This window comes from Aegilops tauschii, chromosome 7 (genome assembly GCF_002575655.3).
Source record: "Aegilops tauschii subsp. strangulata cultivar AL8/78 chromosome 7, Aet v6.0, whole genome shotgun sequence".
NCBI classification, from domain to species: Eukaryota; Viridiplantae; Streptophyta; class Magnoliopsida; order Poales; family Poaceae; genus Aegilops; species Aegilops tauschii.
Window position 1 is genome coordinate 631,003,244 of NC_053041.3, and position 16,281 is coordinate 631,019,524.

The 16,281-nt window shown below is 47.9% G+C and overlaps 1 protein-coding gene across 1 annotated transcript; it reads left to right on the plus strand.

Moving 5' to 3' along the window:
- The first annotated feature begins 12,257 nt into the window (after nucleotides 1-12,257).
- Nucleotides 12,258-13,545, plus strand: LOC141027559 (GDSL esterase/lipase At3g09930-like). Its single transcript, XM_073504625.1, has 4 exons — nucleotides 12,258-12,432; nucleotides 12,540-12,829; nucleotides 12,922-13,198; nucleotides 13,301-13,545. The coding sequence occupies exons 1-4, from the start codon at nucleotides 12,258-12,260 to the stop codon at nucleotides 13,543-13,545; spliced, it is 987 nt and encodes a 328-aa protein (XP_073360726.1).
- The last annotated feature ends 2,736 nt before the right edge of the window (nucleotides 13,546-16,281 follow it).

The window sequence follows — 16,281 nt, forward strand, 5'->3', positions numbered from 1 at the left end:
ACAACGAAAGCACACAGACACACTCGCAACACAACGACGCAAATCCCTAAACTCTCTCCCCCTTTGGCATCGAGACACCAAAAGGGGCAAAGAGCGCTCTTACGGCTCCAGGTGAGAGCATGCTGAGGATCTCGAACATCAGTACTCTGCGTGATCGTCTGCACCGCCGTCCTCGGTCGGAAACTGCTCGGCATCTGAATCGGTCCACGGACAGTGCTGCTGGATCCACTCCTCCTCCTCAGTGATGTGACCCTCAGAGCCGCTGGTGACTGTCGCACCTAACTGACGCATAAGCTCCTTGTGGCGTCCCCTGGCATTCTTCTCAGCCACATGTGTCATGTATTGACCGTGAGACTCCATGCAGAACAGCTTCTTCATCTTGAGCTTGAGCTTCTTTGCCCAAGAGGGCTCTGCCTCAGAAGGCACATATCATGGTCAACACCAGTATCAGCCTCGCCCTCGGTCTCCATGGCAGCAGCAGAAGAAGGAACCCCAGATTTAGGAACAGAGGTGCCCCAATTGTCCTTCTTTCTCAGACGCTTGATCTCATGAGAAACCAACTCTCCAGTTTCCAGCAATTCCTCGGGATAGGTACTTCTCTAGGCCTTCTCAATGAGCAACATGATAAACGGAACATAAATCGGGCACTTGCGCTCAGAAACAGCAGACAGAAGTTTAGACCACATAACATGAGAGATGTCCAGGGACTCGCCAGTGTTTTCTTCCTTCTCACGCTCGCAGAAGAGAAGCATGTCCACGAGATAGGAGTGAACCATGTCCAGATTCCCGATACGAGGGAAGAGAGTCTCGCGGAAGATACGGTGAAGGATGTCCAGAAAGGCAGACAGCTCATAGGTTTCCTTCTTGGTCTCAGGGTTGATCTTCAGAGTACAGTAGGGCCAGAGGGCTTGCTTGTGAGTGGAGGTAACATTGTGGTGAGGACGGAACCCGACTGGAGTCTCGAGCCCTTGATCTTCCACGTCAAGCAACTCCATGAAGGCCTTCCACTTGACAGCTAGCAACTTCCCATTAGTCATCCAAGCAGAGTCCTGTCTACATCAGTTCCTAGGTGGACAGTGGCATAGAACTGAGCCACCAAATCTACATCAAAGTCCTTGTTGAACTGCATGATCCTGAGAATGTTCAACTGAGAGCACATCTGAAGGGCGTCACCAAAGTACTCCGGGTCCTTCTCCATAGCATCCATGTTGATGGAATGAACATTGACAAAGAGGTTCTTCTTAGCCTTTATCACGTCAAAGTAGGTGGCATACTGAAACCGGTTCCAGAACGGGCGATTGACAAGGTTGGATTCTTGGTCTTCCTCATATGGGTTGCGGCGACGCCTGTCCCAGAATTCCTTGGCAGTCATCTCAGTCACCTTCTTGCCAGTTGACTTCGGCCTGTTGGCAGTCTTCTTCTTGAGATGAGGATTAGCACTTGAGGAAGCACCCACTGGCGGCGGTGGACCACTGGAAGAACCACCTGCAGACTCAGATGAGCGGTACCGCTTTGACATTGAACGCCCGGGGTTGACACGGCGGACTTGCTGCTCAGGATGTTCATCACCTGGAATCAAACACACGGACACACGAAACAACTAGAAGGAATGATCAAAACCAAATAAACACAACAAACATGGATCAACATGCGGTAGGGAATGATGGAACTGGGCATCCGGCGGTAGTACCGCGCCTGCACAGCGGCAGTACCGCTCCAGCGGTAGTACCGCGCCATATGGGCGGTAGTACGGCTTAGTGCCGCTCGCGCGGTAGTACCTCGCAGGAGGGGCGGTAGTACCGCCCGAGACGGGGCACGGAGGATCCCTGCTGCCGTGGACAGATCCGGCACTACCGGGGATGCCAAATTCAAAAAAAAACCTACCAAACACCAATCCAAAGAGTCTAGTTGCCTTCTCCAACCTACTCAAGCCTAGATTTGGCAAAAAATCTAGAGATGCAACCACTATTGCCCCTAAAACACGAGATCTGAAAACTAGACAAGAAGAGAAGAGGAACGGGGGCAATACCGGCATCCATGGCAAGAGGACGAGGTGGGGATCGACTCCACCGAGGGAAAAGGAGAGAAACGGTCCGGAGACGGAGGGCCGCCGGAGCCCTCCCGCGGCGAGATGGCACTGGAGAGACGAAGAGGAACGAGGGGACGAAGCAAATGGGTATGGGGGGAGGAAACCACCCCTGCCCACGACTTAACCCCCTGGTCCCGCCCCTCAGCGGTAGTACCGCGGTGATGGGCGGTAGTACCGCTTAGTGCGGTAGTACCGCGGCTGAGGGCGGTAGTACTGCTTATGCACCTAAGTGGTAGTACCGCACAGCAACAGCGGTAGTACCGCCCAGTGCAACTCAAAACTAGACTCAACAAGCACGGCACAAAAGAAAAGAAAAGATAATGACGGCAAGAAGAGAAAACCAAGAGACACCCAAAGAACACTAGCAAGAGGTCAGAAGACACACCCCTTCAAGAAAGGGGCGGTGGCCGAGGCCACCTATGTTTGAGTCAATTGGTATGGCACCGCGAAGAATTATCCTTGGGCCCATGACCAAAACTCGTCTTTGAAGCACAAGTACGATCAAAAATTGCTAATGTGAAAGAGTGAGATTGGTTTATGCATTATGGGGGGAGGAAGAGTTCATTTAGAGAACAACACTCCCCCTATGTCCATGCCTACACCTAGACAAGAATGCATGATGAATGTGAGGGGTGTGCAAAGGTTCAAACCACATTGCTCGAATCAATGATATTTAGCTCATGCCTTAACTCGCGAAATCTTGCTTCATCCAATGGCTTCGTGAAAATATCTGCAAGGTTATCATGAGTGTTGACATAGTTGAGCTCGATCTCCCCTCGCCTAATATGATCCCGGATGAAGTGATACCGAATCTCAATATGCTTCGTCTTGAAGTGTTGCACCGGGTTGAGAGAAATCTTGATGGCACTTTCATTGTCACACCAAAGAGGCACTTTGTCACAAATGACACCGTAATCCTTTAAAGTTTGCCTCATCCATAAGAGTTGTGCACAACAACTCCCGGCCGCCACATACTCCACTTTGGTGGACGAGAGAGACACACAACTTTGCTTTTTAGAAGACCAACTTACCAAAGAGCAACCAAGAAATTGGCACCCTCCGGAAGTGGACTTCCTATCCACTTTGTCTCCCGCCCAATCGGAGTCTGAATACCATACAAGCTTGAAGTTTGCTCCTCTTGGGTACCATAAGCCAAAGTTTGGGGTATGAGCCAAATATCGAAAGATTCGCTTGACCGCCACAAAGTGGCTTTCCTTAGGTGCGGCTTGAAAACGTGCACAAATTCCCACACTCAACATGATATCCGGTCTAGATGCACAAAGGTAAAGTAATGAACCAATCATGGAGCGATATACCTTTTGATCCACCGCTTTACCATTGGGATCGATGTCAAGTTGGCACTTGGTAGGCATTGGAGTGGACGCCGGCTTGACATCACTTAGCTTGAATCTCTTGAGCATGTCTTGAGTGTATTTGGCTTGGTTGATGAAGGTTCCTTCTCTTCTTTGCTTTACTTCGAAACCGAGAAAGAACTTCAACTCTCCCATGGAAGACATCTTGAACTTTGAGGTCATGAGTGCGGCAAATTCCTCATTGAAAGCTTTGTTAGGGGAACCAAATATAATGTCATCAACATATAGTTGGCACACAAACAAATCCCCTTTGACCTTCTTAGTAAAAAGAGTGGGGTCGATTAGCCCAACTTCAAACCCACGATCTTGTAACAACTCGGTAAGGTGATCATACCACGCACGTGGGGCTTGTTTAAGGCCATAGAGTGCCTTATCGAGTTGATACACATGATCGGGAAAGTAGGGATCCTCGAACCCGGGGGGTTGCTTGACATACACCAACTCATTAATAGGTCCATTAAGAAAAGCACTCTTCACATCCATTTGTTGCAACTTAAAGTTGTGATGAGAAGCATAAGCAATCAACAAACGAATAGATTCAAGGCGAGCAACGGGAGCAAAGGTTTCACCGTAGTCGATGCCCTCGACTTGGGAGTAGCCTTGTGCCACCAATCGTGCCTTGTTGCGGATGATGGTCCCATGAGCATCTTGCTTGTTCTTGAATATCCACTTCATTCCAATGACATTGTGGTTCCCCGTTGGCCTTGGCACTAATCTCCACACCTTGTTGTACTCGAAGTTGTTGAGTTCTTCATGCATGGCATTGAGCCAATCCGGATCTTTGAGAGCTTCATATACCTTTTGGGGTTCCACACAAGAGACAAACGCGTGATGTTCACAATAGTTTGCCAATTGTCTATGAGTGCTTACCCCCTTTTGAATGCTTCCAAGCACATTCTTCATGAGATGACCCTTGGTGGAGAGCTAGGAAGCAATCTTGGCGGCACGACGCTCCAATTCCTCCTCGGAGGTGAGTTGAGGAGCGGTCACTTGATCATCTTGAGCGCCGTCTTGAGCTTGTTCTTGATCTTGAACTTGCTCGGAGGAGAGAACTTGACCTTGGGCATCACTTGGTGTGTCTCCACCGTCTTGATCATGATTTTGCCCTTGGTCTTGTTCATGAGGTTGAGGGCCTTCACTTTGTTCTTCGGAAGCGTGTGGGCCTTGGGTTGGTGATGGCTCCACTTGAGTGGAGAATTGTCCTTCTCCTTCGGCCACAAGGGGTTCCTCAATGGGTAGGATAAAACCAACACCCATTCTTCTTATGGCTTGAGGAGGAATTTCATCACCTACATCACAAGTGCCACTTTGCTCCACTTGGGATCCGTTATTCTCATCAAACTCCACGTTACACGTCTCCTCAATAAGTCCCGTGGATTTATTGAGGACACGGTAAGCATGAGAGTTTGTAGCATAACCAACAAATATGACCTCATATGCTCTAGCCTCAAATTTAGACAACCGAACACCTTTCTTGAGAATGAAACACTTACACCCGAACACCCGAAAGTACTTGAGGTTGGGCTTGTTACCGGTGAGTATCTCATATGGAGTCTTGTTCAAGCCCTTGCGGAGGTAGAGCCGATTGGATGCATGACACGCGGCGTTGATGGCTTCGGCACAAAAGTTGTATGGAAACTTGAACTCCGCCATCATGGTCCTTGCGGCATCCATCAACGTCCGATTCTTCCTCTCCGCAACACCGTTTTGTTGAGGGGTGTAAGGTGCGGAATATTGATGCTTGATCCCCTCATCACTAAGAAACTCATCCAAGGTGTAGTTCTTGAACTCGGTGCCGTTGTCACTTCTTATTGTCAAGATCTTTGCATTGTGTTGACGTTGGGCTTCATTTGCAAAGTTAATGACGGTTTGTTGGGTCTCACTCTTCCTCTTGAAGAAATACACCCAAGTGTATCTTGAATAGTCATCCACAATTACCAAGCAATACTTTCTACCCCCAAGACTATCAAAGGATGGAGGCCCAAAGAGATCCAAATGAAGGAGCTCCAAAGGCCTCTTCGAGTAAATGAGAGTCGTGGGAGGGTGAGCCTTCTCATGAAGCTTTCCTTCGATACAAGCACGATCTTTAGCAAAACTAACGTTCGTTAGTCCACGGACATGGTCCCCCTTGAGAAGACTTTGCAAAGATCTCATATTGACATGGGCTAAACGGCGATGCCAAAGCCATCCCACGTCAACTTTAGCCATTAGGCATGTCGCGGTCTTAGTGGGTCGCTCCGAAAAGTTAATCACATAGAGACCGTTCTCGACATGCCCAACAAAGGCTACTTTAAGAGTCTTGCTCCACAAGAGGGCCACGGTATCAATATCAAAGAAGGTGGCAAAGCCCATGATAGCAAGTTGACGAACGGAAAGTAAATTGTATGCAAGGGACTCAACAAGCATAACTTTCTCGATCGTGAGATCATGAGAAATGACTACTTTGCCGAGTCCCAATACCTTAGAAGACGAGGCATCACCCCACTCGACATTGGTGGGCATAGATGGAATCTTGTGCACGTCCACCACCAAGTCCTTGCTTCCGGTCATATGATTTGTAGCTCCACTATCGAGCAACCATGATCCCCCACCGGAAGCAAACACCTACAAGAGATCAATGCTTGGTTTTAGGTACCCATTTTGTAATGGGTCCTTTGATGTTAGTAACAAGGGTCATAGGAACCCAAATAGACCATTCAATGTACTCATGAGGAGAACCAACAAATTTGGCATAAACATGCCCATCACTAGCACGGCATAGCGCATAAGAAGGATTAAAGTCGCCAACTTTGTTGGAAGGGGTGGCATTGCTCTTCTTGACACCGCCACCCTTCGCATTGTTCTTCTTCTCCTTGGAAGCACCCTCTCCCTCCTTCACAAAAGTTTGCTTGAGAGGAGGAGGTCGTTTGGTCTTGTCATTCTTCTACTTGTTCTTGGGCTTGGGTGCGAACCCAATCCCCTCCTTGGCCACAACTTCCTTTTGATTGGTCAAAAGGTCGTTGAGGTTCTTCTCGCCTTGTATGCATGACACAAGGCCTTTCTCAAGTTGCTCCTTCAAATTAGCATTTTCCTCAACAAGATGCACATGCTCACAACAAGGATTAGTAGCACTTACATTATCAACTAACACCATATGAGGAAAGGTGTCTTTCTCCTTAGTTAGCTTCACTTGGAGTTGATCATGAGACTCCTTGAGGCTAGCATGAACACCCTTCAAGACTTTGTGAGCCTTGTCAAGAATGTCAAACTCCTCTTTGAGTCTAGCAAGATCAACCCCAAGCTTCGCCTTCTCGGAGTTTAGCACACGAGACACAACAAGAGCATGATCGAGATCTTTCTTTAACTTAGCATGATCATCGTTGTATGACTCCTCAAGAGCCAAGCGAAGACCACGCTCTTCGTCAAGAGCATTGGAAAGATCCGAAATCTCATCGGCATAGTCACGACTATGCCCCTCCATCTTAGAGATGGTGTCTTCGTGAGCCTCGATCATGTCATTGGCTTCACCAAGTTGTTCCAAGAGAGCAACGAAGTGCTTCTTGGATTTACCCTTGAGTTTACCCATAAAGGTCTCAAACTCATTTTCCTCCACATTTGTCCCCTCATGTTCATCAATGCTATCCGTCGAAGAAGGATGATTAATGATGGTAGTTTTGATGTTGGGGGTTACCTTGTTGGTGGCTTTAGCCATGAGGCACTTGGCGGTGATGTTCTCATTGGGTGAGTCGAAGAGAGACATCCGTGGAGTCATCGCAATGGCAACGGAGGCCATGGCAACCGACTCACCATCTTCATCATCGTCATCATCCTCATTGTACTCTTCTTGTACCACCAATGCCTTGGGAGGAGTCTTCTTGGTGAAGTTTCTCTTGTTGGGGAACGATTTGACCTTGTCCTTTCTAATGAGCTTGCCACCATTGTCTTCCCTCTTCTCGTAAGGGCACTCCGCAACAAAGTGGCTCACATTGCCACAATTGAAGAAAGTCCTCACTCGTTGCTTGCCCTTTGCGCCACTTGAATTGTTCTTGTTGAAGTTTGGCCTTGTGTTCTTCTTGATCCAAAATTGCCTTGAAGCAAGAGCCATGTGTTCATGATAGGCATACTTCGTATCTTCGAGGTTGCCCTCCTCTTCTTCCTCTTCATCCTATTCCTCCATACTAACCTTGGCCTTTAGAGCAAGGTTGGGCTTCTTTACTCTTTGAGAGCGAAGAACCGCATTGTCGGCGGTCTTGTCCAAGATGCTCATAGCAACAAACTCATCCAACACTTCACTTGATGACAAGGTGTGGAAGTCCGGCCTTTGACGAATTACGGAGGACATGGCTTTGTGGTAGGGCATCATTGCCTTGAGGAATTTGCGCTTGATCCAATTGTCATCCGTGTCCTTACTTCCATGATCTCGGAGAAAGACCGCGAGTTTGGTTACTCTACGAAAAAGCTCACGAGGTTCTTCATCTTCTTTCATTGCAAACTCGTCGGCTTCATCTTGCACCACTTCATAGTTGGAGCGTTGAATGCTTGCGCTTCCCCGATAGAGGGAAACAACTTGGAGCCAAGCATATTTGGACACGGTGTAAGGCCGGAGATGAGGAAGATCTTCGGGTGGGATTGCTTCTTGGATGATGAAGAGAGCATTCTCATTGAATTGATGATCCACAACTTCTCTAGGAGTGAAGTTACTTCGGTCATGCGGATAAAAACCTTCTTCAAGGATTCTCCAAAGGTTAGTGTTCACATGATTTAAATGACGCTTAAAACGATAGACCCAAGAATCAAAATCTACATTCTTCTCAATCTTAGGGGCCGGGCCGGCATGATTCAAATGAGTGGAAGGGAGCGGTCCACCATAGACAGGTGGAGGTTCCACATGGGCAAAGATGCTGGTCCCATTTTTACCACTAGACGAAGGAGCTTTCTCGCTAGTAGCTTCCCCCTTGTCGGAGGTAGCATCCGTCACCTTGTTAGCGGCATCACCCACTTTCAACGGTGCGGTGGAAAGTTTAAGCCCTTCTAAGAATTTATTAAACATGCTTTCGACCTCGGTCGTCATGGAGGTTTTCAATGTATCCAAGGCCACATTGAATTCCTCACGAGGGACCGCGGTTCCCCCATCTCCCGTAGACGAGACCGGATTCACACCGGAGTGCTCCTCCACACCATCTACGACGTCAACCATACTCTTTGGACGGTAAAGTCCTTAATAAAGAGACGAGGCTTTGATACCAATTGAAAGGATTGATATAGTTGACTAGAGGGGGGGTGAATAGGCAACTAACAATTTTTAGCTTTTCTTTACCAATTTAAACTTTGCATCAAAGTAGGTTGTCTAGATATGCAACTAGGTGAGCAACCTATATCATGCAACAACAACAACGCACAAGCAAGAAAGGGATACAACACAATATAAGCGTGCACAAGTAAAGGTAAGAGATAACCAAGAGTGGAGCCGGTGGAGACAAGGATGTGTTACCGAAGTTCCTTCCTTTTGAGGGGAAGTACATCTCCGTTAGAGCGGTGTGGAGGCACAATGCTCCCCAAGAAGCCACTAGGGCCACCGTATTCTCCTCACGCCCTCACACAATGCGAGATGCCGTGATTCCACTATTGGTGCCCTTGAAGGCGGCGACCGAACCTTTACAAACAAGGTTGGGGCAATCTCCACAACTTAATTGGAGGCTCCCAACAACGCCACAAAGCTTCACCACAATGGACTATGGCTCCGCGGTGACCTCAACCGTCTAGGGTGCTCAAACACCAAAGAGTAACAAGATCCGCTAGGGATAAGTGGGGGAAATCAAATTTCTCTTGGTGGAAGTGTAGATCGGGGCCTTCTCAACCAATCCCGAGCAAATCAACAAGTTTGATTGGCTAGGGAGAGAGATCGGGCGAAAATGGAGCTTGGAGCAACAATGAAGCTTTTGGGGGAAGAGGTGGGTCAACTTTGGGGAAGAAGACCCCCTTTTATAGTGGGGGGAGCAATCCAACCGTTACCCCCCACTTCAGCCCCGCAGAGAGCGGTACTACCGCTTGGCCAGCGGTACTACCGCCCCCCCTCGCGGTACTGCCGCTGGGCCCAGAGCGGTACTACCGCGGTGGTCAGGGCGGTACTACCGCACACGAGCGGTACTACCGCCCCCCCCCCCCCCACTGCCGTGGCTAGTACCGTAAAACCCGACACGGAAAAAGACCCCTCGAATCGAGGCGGTACTAGCACAAAGCCGCAGCGGTACTACGGCTGGGGGTTACAGCGGTACTACCGCTGTGGAGCAGTACTGCCGCTTGTAGCACCCAAGCGGTACTACCGCTCCGGCCCGCGGTACTGCCGCTGGGAACAGAGAGGGCACACTGAGATAGGGGAACGAGCTCGTCATCGAAGCGGAAAGGCTCGGAGGGTGTGCAAAGGAAGTGTACGTGATGATTCCACCCTAGCCTTTCCAAAGCGGACCTCCTCTTGATAGTACGGTGATCCCTACGAAACTAGTCCACCAAACTAAATCGAAAGTACTACACCGTCTTCGCTTCAAACTCCGAGGGGAGGGAATCGTCTCGTGCCAAAGGATGAATCTCTGAAAAACTCAATGCACATGATTAGTCCGCAAAAGCATTGTCATCAATCACCAAAACATCTATGGGATACAAATGCCCTTACAACGAGCCAATCTCACGAGTACCCGTGTAACTCGTTAGGCTCGGTACAAAAGATCGGCCACTCCCAATCCAAAAAAATCAGTCACTCAGCACCCTGCATCCTAGGCACACAACGCAAGGCCCAACCATTGAAGCCCAGCGGCCCACGAGACTCATGCGATACAAGGAAATTACAATTGTTTGGTGATGTATATGTTTAGAATATATACCTAATCATTTTTATCATATTTGAGGTTTAATGTTCATATCTTTAACGAGCTTAACAAGCTAAACGAGTCAGCTTGCGAGTTATATGAGTCGAGCCAATCTTGGGTTTGAGCTCGTTATAGTAACGAGTCGAGTCGAGCTAGCTCCTTAACAAAACGAGCTCTAGCGAGTCGAGTCAAGCTGGTTCGGCTCGGCTCGAATTCCAGCCCTAGTTTTAGCAGTAGCGCTTTTTTTTATGGCACCGCTACTAATAATGGGTCCGACTTAATAGTAGCGCTTTTCCTGGAAAGCGCTACTACTAAGTGCAATAGCAGCAGCGCTTTCTTGAAAACAGCGCTACCGCTAGGCGTGGCTGCTGCCACCTTTTCACCCCCTCTCCCCCTCCTCCCCCCCTTTGCCCTCTCCACCCCTCATTTCCCCTCTCCCCTCACCATTGCTGCCCTTCTTCTCTCTTCCTAACGACATTTTGATTTTTACATTGCTAATGTTGTCCTTCCTAACAACGTTTTCATTTTTACATTGCCACTGGTATGCCAAAAACCCGCGCTACTGCTAGGCTTTTCCCTGTAGTGCTAGCTCCCTCTTCTCCGCGAGCGACCTCCTTCTCCCCCTCTCCCTGTCTCTCGTCAGCGAAGGACGACCATCGCCTGCAGATACCCGGATGCCCATTGATGTCGCGAGCATGTCCTCCCCCCGGAGCTACTACAAGCACCTCATCTCCAGCCCCAAGCTACTCATCGCCACCGTGGAGAGATGACATCACATGTGCTCCCCTGCTGCAGCGGATGCTACATGGATCAGCCAGTGGTGCCACATCGTCACGGAGGCCCACGAGTTGGGTGCTGCAAGGGAAGACGCCGGTGACACGGACATGCTGCGGGAGGGCAATGGTGAGACATTTTTTCTTGTTGGAATCGGGAAAGATGCCCAGTGTTGCAACCGATGACCAAAAAAGCTATAACCAGTAACGAAAAATAGCTTCAACCGGCGATGAAAAAAGTTTCAACTCGTATACAACGGAAGCTATGGACGATCACGGAAAGTTGCAACCAGTGACGATAAAAGCTTCAACTGGCGACGAAAAAAGTTTCAACCATAGAGACGAGAGCCATGGACGACGACGAAAAGCTACAACCGGCAGTCACAAAAGCTGCAACCGGCATTGAAAAACCTTCAAAGTTCATGTCTTAGCTGTGACTCGACGATGACAACGTTTTGCGGCAACCATAGTCCGTTTTTGATAGGTGCCGACCGGCCGAAAGTTTGGGCCGGCCGGCGGGCGCCTGGCACTCGCCTAAAATTTGGTATGGGCGGAAAAAAACAGACCCGGATGAGTACGTGAGGAGCATTCACTGGTGAGGAGGGGAAGCGGACGTAGGGACGGCGGAATCTTGAGGATGAATCTGGAACTTCAACGAGATTAGGTCCGTGAAAGACATGCGCATGCGCCTTCCCCTCCAAGTTGATCGTCAGAGGTAAGAAGTTGAAGCGAAGTTAACAGGAGCAGGACACTAAGGTACACGTGCATTCTTCCTCCTATAAATATAGCCCTACGTCCACGCCACGATCCAATCCCATCCTCCGCGGCACCATCTCCATCATCTCCTTCCTCGCCGGGCGCCGGACGGCTGCCCTCGCAGGCTTCGCGGCCATGAAGCTTCCGCCGGCTGTTGTCTGTCTTCTCCTCATCCTCGTCTGCTTTGATGGTACGCACGCCCATGTCTTTCTTTCAGATGTTTGCTGCTAGCGTGCCGCCTTGTTTTCCTTTTTGATATCTATTGCTAGCGTTATTACAACATCACTTCAATCTTGCCCTGTTCGTCATGTTCTTCGAGCATGCACGCACGCACGTACTGACATGATCGATCTATGTTACAGCTGCTCGCGTGGAGGCCCGAGGCACACCTTCTGCCCAGGGGTCGAGGAACCAATGGTCCAGCATGTTCGTCTTCGGCGACGACTTTGTCGACAACGGCAACCGTCCCAACATCACCGGTGAAAAGACATCGCGCCAATGGAGCTACCCCTACGGCTCCTATCTCAACTCTCATTATTCTACGTCTCCTGTTTTGACCGGGCGCTTCTCCAACTACAGGATGCAATCAGATTTTATAGGTACGTGTATTCAAATATTATTCAAGTATTTGGTTAGCTAGAGAATTTTATTATACATCTAGGTGCATCCAAAATAATCATTCCTATCTACTGCCTTGTCCTTGCAGCAAGGATGTTGGGTCTCCATGAAGCCCCTCCAGCGTACGAGCTCACAGAAGATCAATCTTGTGACTCATCTGGCATGACCTTTGCTTCTGGTGGCGCTGGTGTCTTCAAGGTGAAGACCAAGAAGGTGCCGACACTTGCCGCACAAGTTCAAACTTTCAAGAGGCTTGTCAAGGATGGGGTCATCTCAACACATCAGCTTCACCACTCCGTCGCGCTCATCGCCATCTCCGGCAATGATTACATGAGCGACTCCGACATTGAGACTGGCTTCTACACAAGCTTCGATGATGTAAGTAGTAGCTATCATACTCACACATACAAGTTACACCATCAATTAATATATCGATCTCCACCTTGCTAATTAACTTCTCCTGCGTGCAGCTTGATACTTATGTCGGAAACGTGGCGACTGAGATCCTAGATAATGTGGCGCAACTGCAGATGCTTGGTGTGAGAAAGGTGTTAGTAAACAACTTGCATCCTATTGGTTGCACGCCTTTGCATACTAGTTCGAACAACTACACCACGTGTGACCTTCTCGGCAATTATGGTGCATCCGTGCACAACAAGTATCTAAAACAAATGCTCGAAGAAAGGGACAACGTTCACATACTGGACCTCTACACCGCTTTCACTAACATCATCAATCATGCCCCTGGTAAAGTCACATATCCGCGTGTATGTTGTAAGCCAAATCTGATTTCCAATGTATGAACTTGATTATGTAACTATGCAAAATTGTTTTTGTGCATGCATGCAGGTGGAGGGTCGGCTGAGTCCAAGAATTTCAAGGGCAAACTGACCCCGTGCTGCGAGAGTGCCTATAAGGGAGGGTACTGTGGAGAGCGTAGCCATTCAGGGAAGCGCTTGTACGACCTATGTGAAACTCCTGACAAGATGTTCTACTGGGACCAGACACACCCAACACATGCTGGGTGGGAAGCTGTAATGAAGGCGCTGCAACAGCCTTTGATGGAGTTTCTTGATGAGGACTACGTTGCATGATTGGCCTAAAAAAACTACGTTGCATGATGCAGCAGCTTGATGGCTAGCCAGTTGCTGGTGCAATATCTTTTAGGTTATCTTTATAAATAGCATGCGTGTTTAGGAAGAAGGTTGTGAGTTTTTTCTCCTTGTGTTTTGATGGAGTTTTAGTCAGTACAGTACTCTTTATTATGTATGAAACATGAACGGGTATTAATTTGCTTATTGTTTTATCCCCTATATATTAGTTGAGATTGAAAAGTTGGTCCTATATGTGGGTCAATATCTAGTAGCAAATGAGAACGTGCTTGGGCTTAGTGAGATATAGCGTGCATGCATATGCATGGGTTTGAGCTCATGACAGGGTCAGTAAGATTATACTCTAATCGGTACGCATGCTCGTTCATCTGCCCATGGCGTCGTGCATGTTGGGGTTGCTATTATATGGCACGGTGCACGGGTTAACCGAGGCCATGTCCGTCGAGGCGAAGCCATCCGGCACTGCTCAATGAACCAGAAAATAAGGCTGATGCGAGGTGTGTGACTGACCATTGGAGTAGACCATGCGCAGATAGTTTGCTAGTTAGGAGGGGGTCCCCTAGAAGATTGTGGTTTCAAAGACTGTGTGGTAACCCTGCGCGTGCTGCACACACAACCCGATTCTGAGCTGCGAGCCGAGGAGGAGGCCGCGATGCACGACCCTTCCAAATGACTTCACCATGCGCCCGCTAGATTGAGCTATTTAGTCTGCAAGTGCAGTAACGTTGCTCTTGTATACATCTTGTGACCCCGTTTTTATTATATCTGACTTAATTTTTTGTTTGTCCGAAAAATATGGTGACGTCCTTCCTGAACTGATTGGTATGAAGCCCTTCAACCCCACATTGATCGCTTTCTTGCAAGAATCAAAACTCAAAAAAAAATTGACAACCAAAAGGCTAAGTAGTTCCTCCCTCATAAATAAACCCGGCAACAGGCCAGTTCCTATGGCGGAATTCTCTGGCGCTATATGTTCCAAGCACTTAATCCGGTTCCTGTTGTCCACCACTTTCCAAACCCATCTTTCCTAATGTTTTTGTCTCCACCGTAGCCTCCCTTTAACCAATCTTCCTCTCAAAAAGCTATGATAAAGGGTGCTTTCCTCCTTCACTTGACATCGCCCCTCTTAATGTGTATATATCCCTGGCTTGTCCTTGTGCATTTCAACGTGATGAGAGACCCATTGCACAAAGATTACTCATCCTTCCGGGAAGCTGCAGCTAATAAATTAAATAGTGCTATTAATTTGCAAGCAAAGCGACCCCTCCTAAACCGAAGGTATACCTGGTCAAGCAACAGAGATTACCCGAATTGAAAATAATTGATAGGGTCTTTTTTAACTAAGCCATGGAAAATATATTCCTACCCTTTCCTGCCTTACTCGATTTTTCTTTGTGCCCATCCATTGGTAATTTCAGTGGCCACCAACATTCTGTGTGCCAAAACCTCTAGGTTCGAAAATGCCCAGGGCGTGAACCTGGCATGGCATATGAAGTTATCCACTTGCCATGGAGTCAAGATCATCACAATTTAAATTAGGCATATATAGCTTCATTACTGCCCTCAAATGCACTCAATCCATGCTAACACATTGGCGTCAAAACTTTCTTGACCATTCTGAAACACGGTCTAAAATTGGCATATCTATCATAAACTCCACCGTAAAATCCGCTATTCTATAATGCCTCTGGAAAGCTAACTTATTTAAGCTGTTGTCGTTCCCCACCATCATGCAATCAAACATAAAGTTAAGCACTGGAGGAAACAGGGAAAAGGTCGTGCCACAATTGAGTGTTGAAGTTTTATGGGCCCTAGGCACATATAACAAACAAATCATGGAAAATCTCAAAGCCCCGGTACTGTTTACAGGACTTAAAAATTCGCTATTATAGGTAATACACAAGATACGTCCCTTAAGTTGGTAATTCAAAATTAGACGATACATGTAGTTCGAATTATAATATAGTCTTTTCATAGGGGCTGAAAATATACAGAATTGGTTAAAAATGATTTTTGTCTGAATTTAAAGACCTTATTTGAGATACATGTAGTTCAGATTTCAATTACATCTAATAAAGAGTTAAGCAGTCATTTAATACCTAAATAGGATCAAATGATTTAAAATATCATAAATTTTACATTAATAGTATAATTTAGTATGTTCCAGGTAGAATTTTTGGAGTACTATAGATTAAAATTGAATGTACTACACAAGGTACTTTGTATTTCAAAAATACAATATGGAACATAAATTTTATATTATTGAATGCTAATGTTAAAGGAAGTTCTTCCCTACTACCTCTGTCCTGGTTTATTGGTCCCCTTCGTATTTTGCCTCAAACGGAGCCCAAGGGTCGCCGCCACCTCCCGTCTTCTCCCTCCTCCTAACCATCGTTGGCTCACGCCACCGGGCCAAGCCCGTTGGTGGCCAACGGCGGTGGGATTCCTCTCGCTGGCTTGCTGCAAGTGGGGGGCGCGGCGCTCCGATGGCAGCGTGGATCCAACTAGTGTTAGTTGCTAGTGGCAGCCACCTCCCAGGGCTGGGCAAGCAAAATCCGTGGCCATGTGACAAACTCTAAAACAGGCCCTACCACACACAAAATCCAAGGACCTTATGTTCAGAATTTCCCCTCTAACTGCCTAGGTCAGCATTATTATCACGTGCACTCTCTTGATCAAGTGACTGCTTATCGGAGGACATTTGTAAGTTTTTAAAAC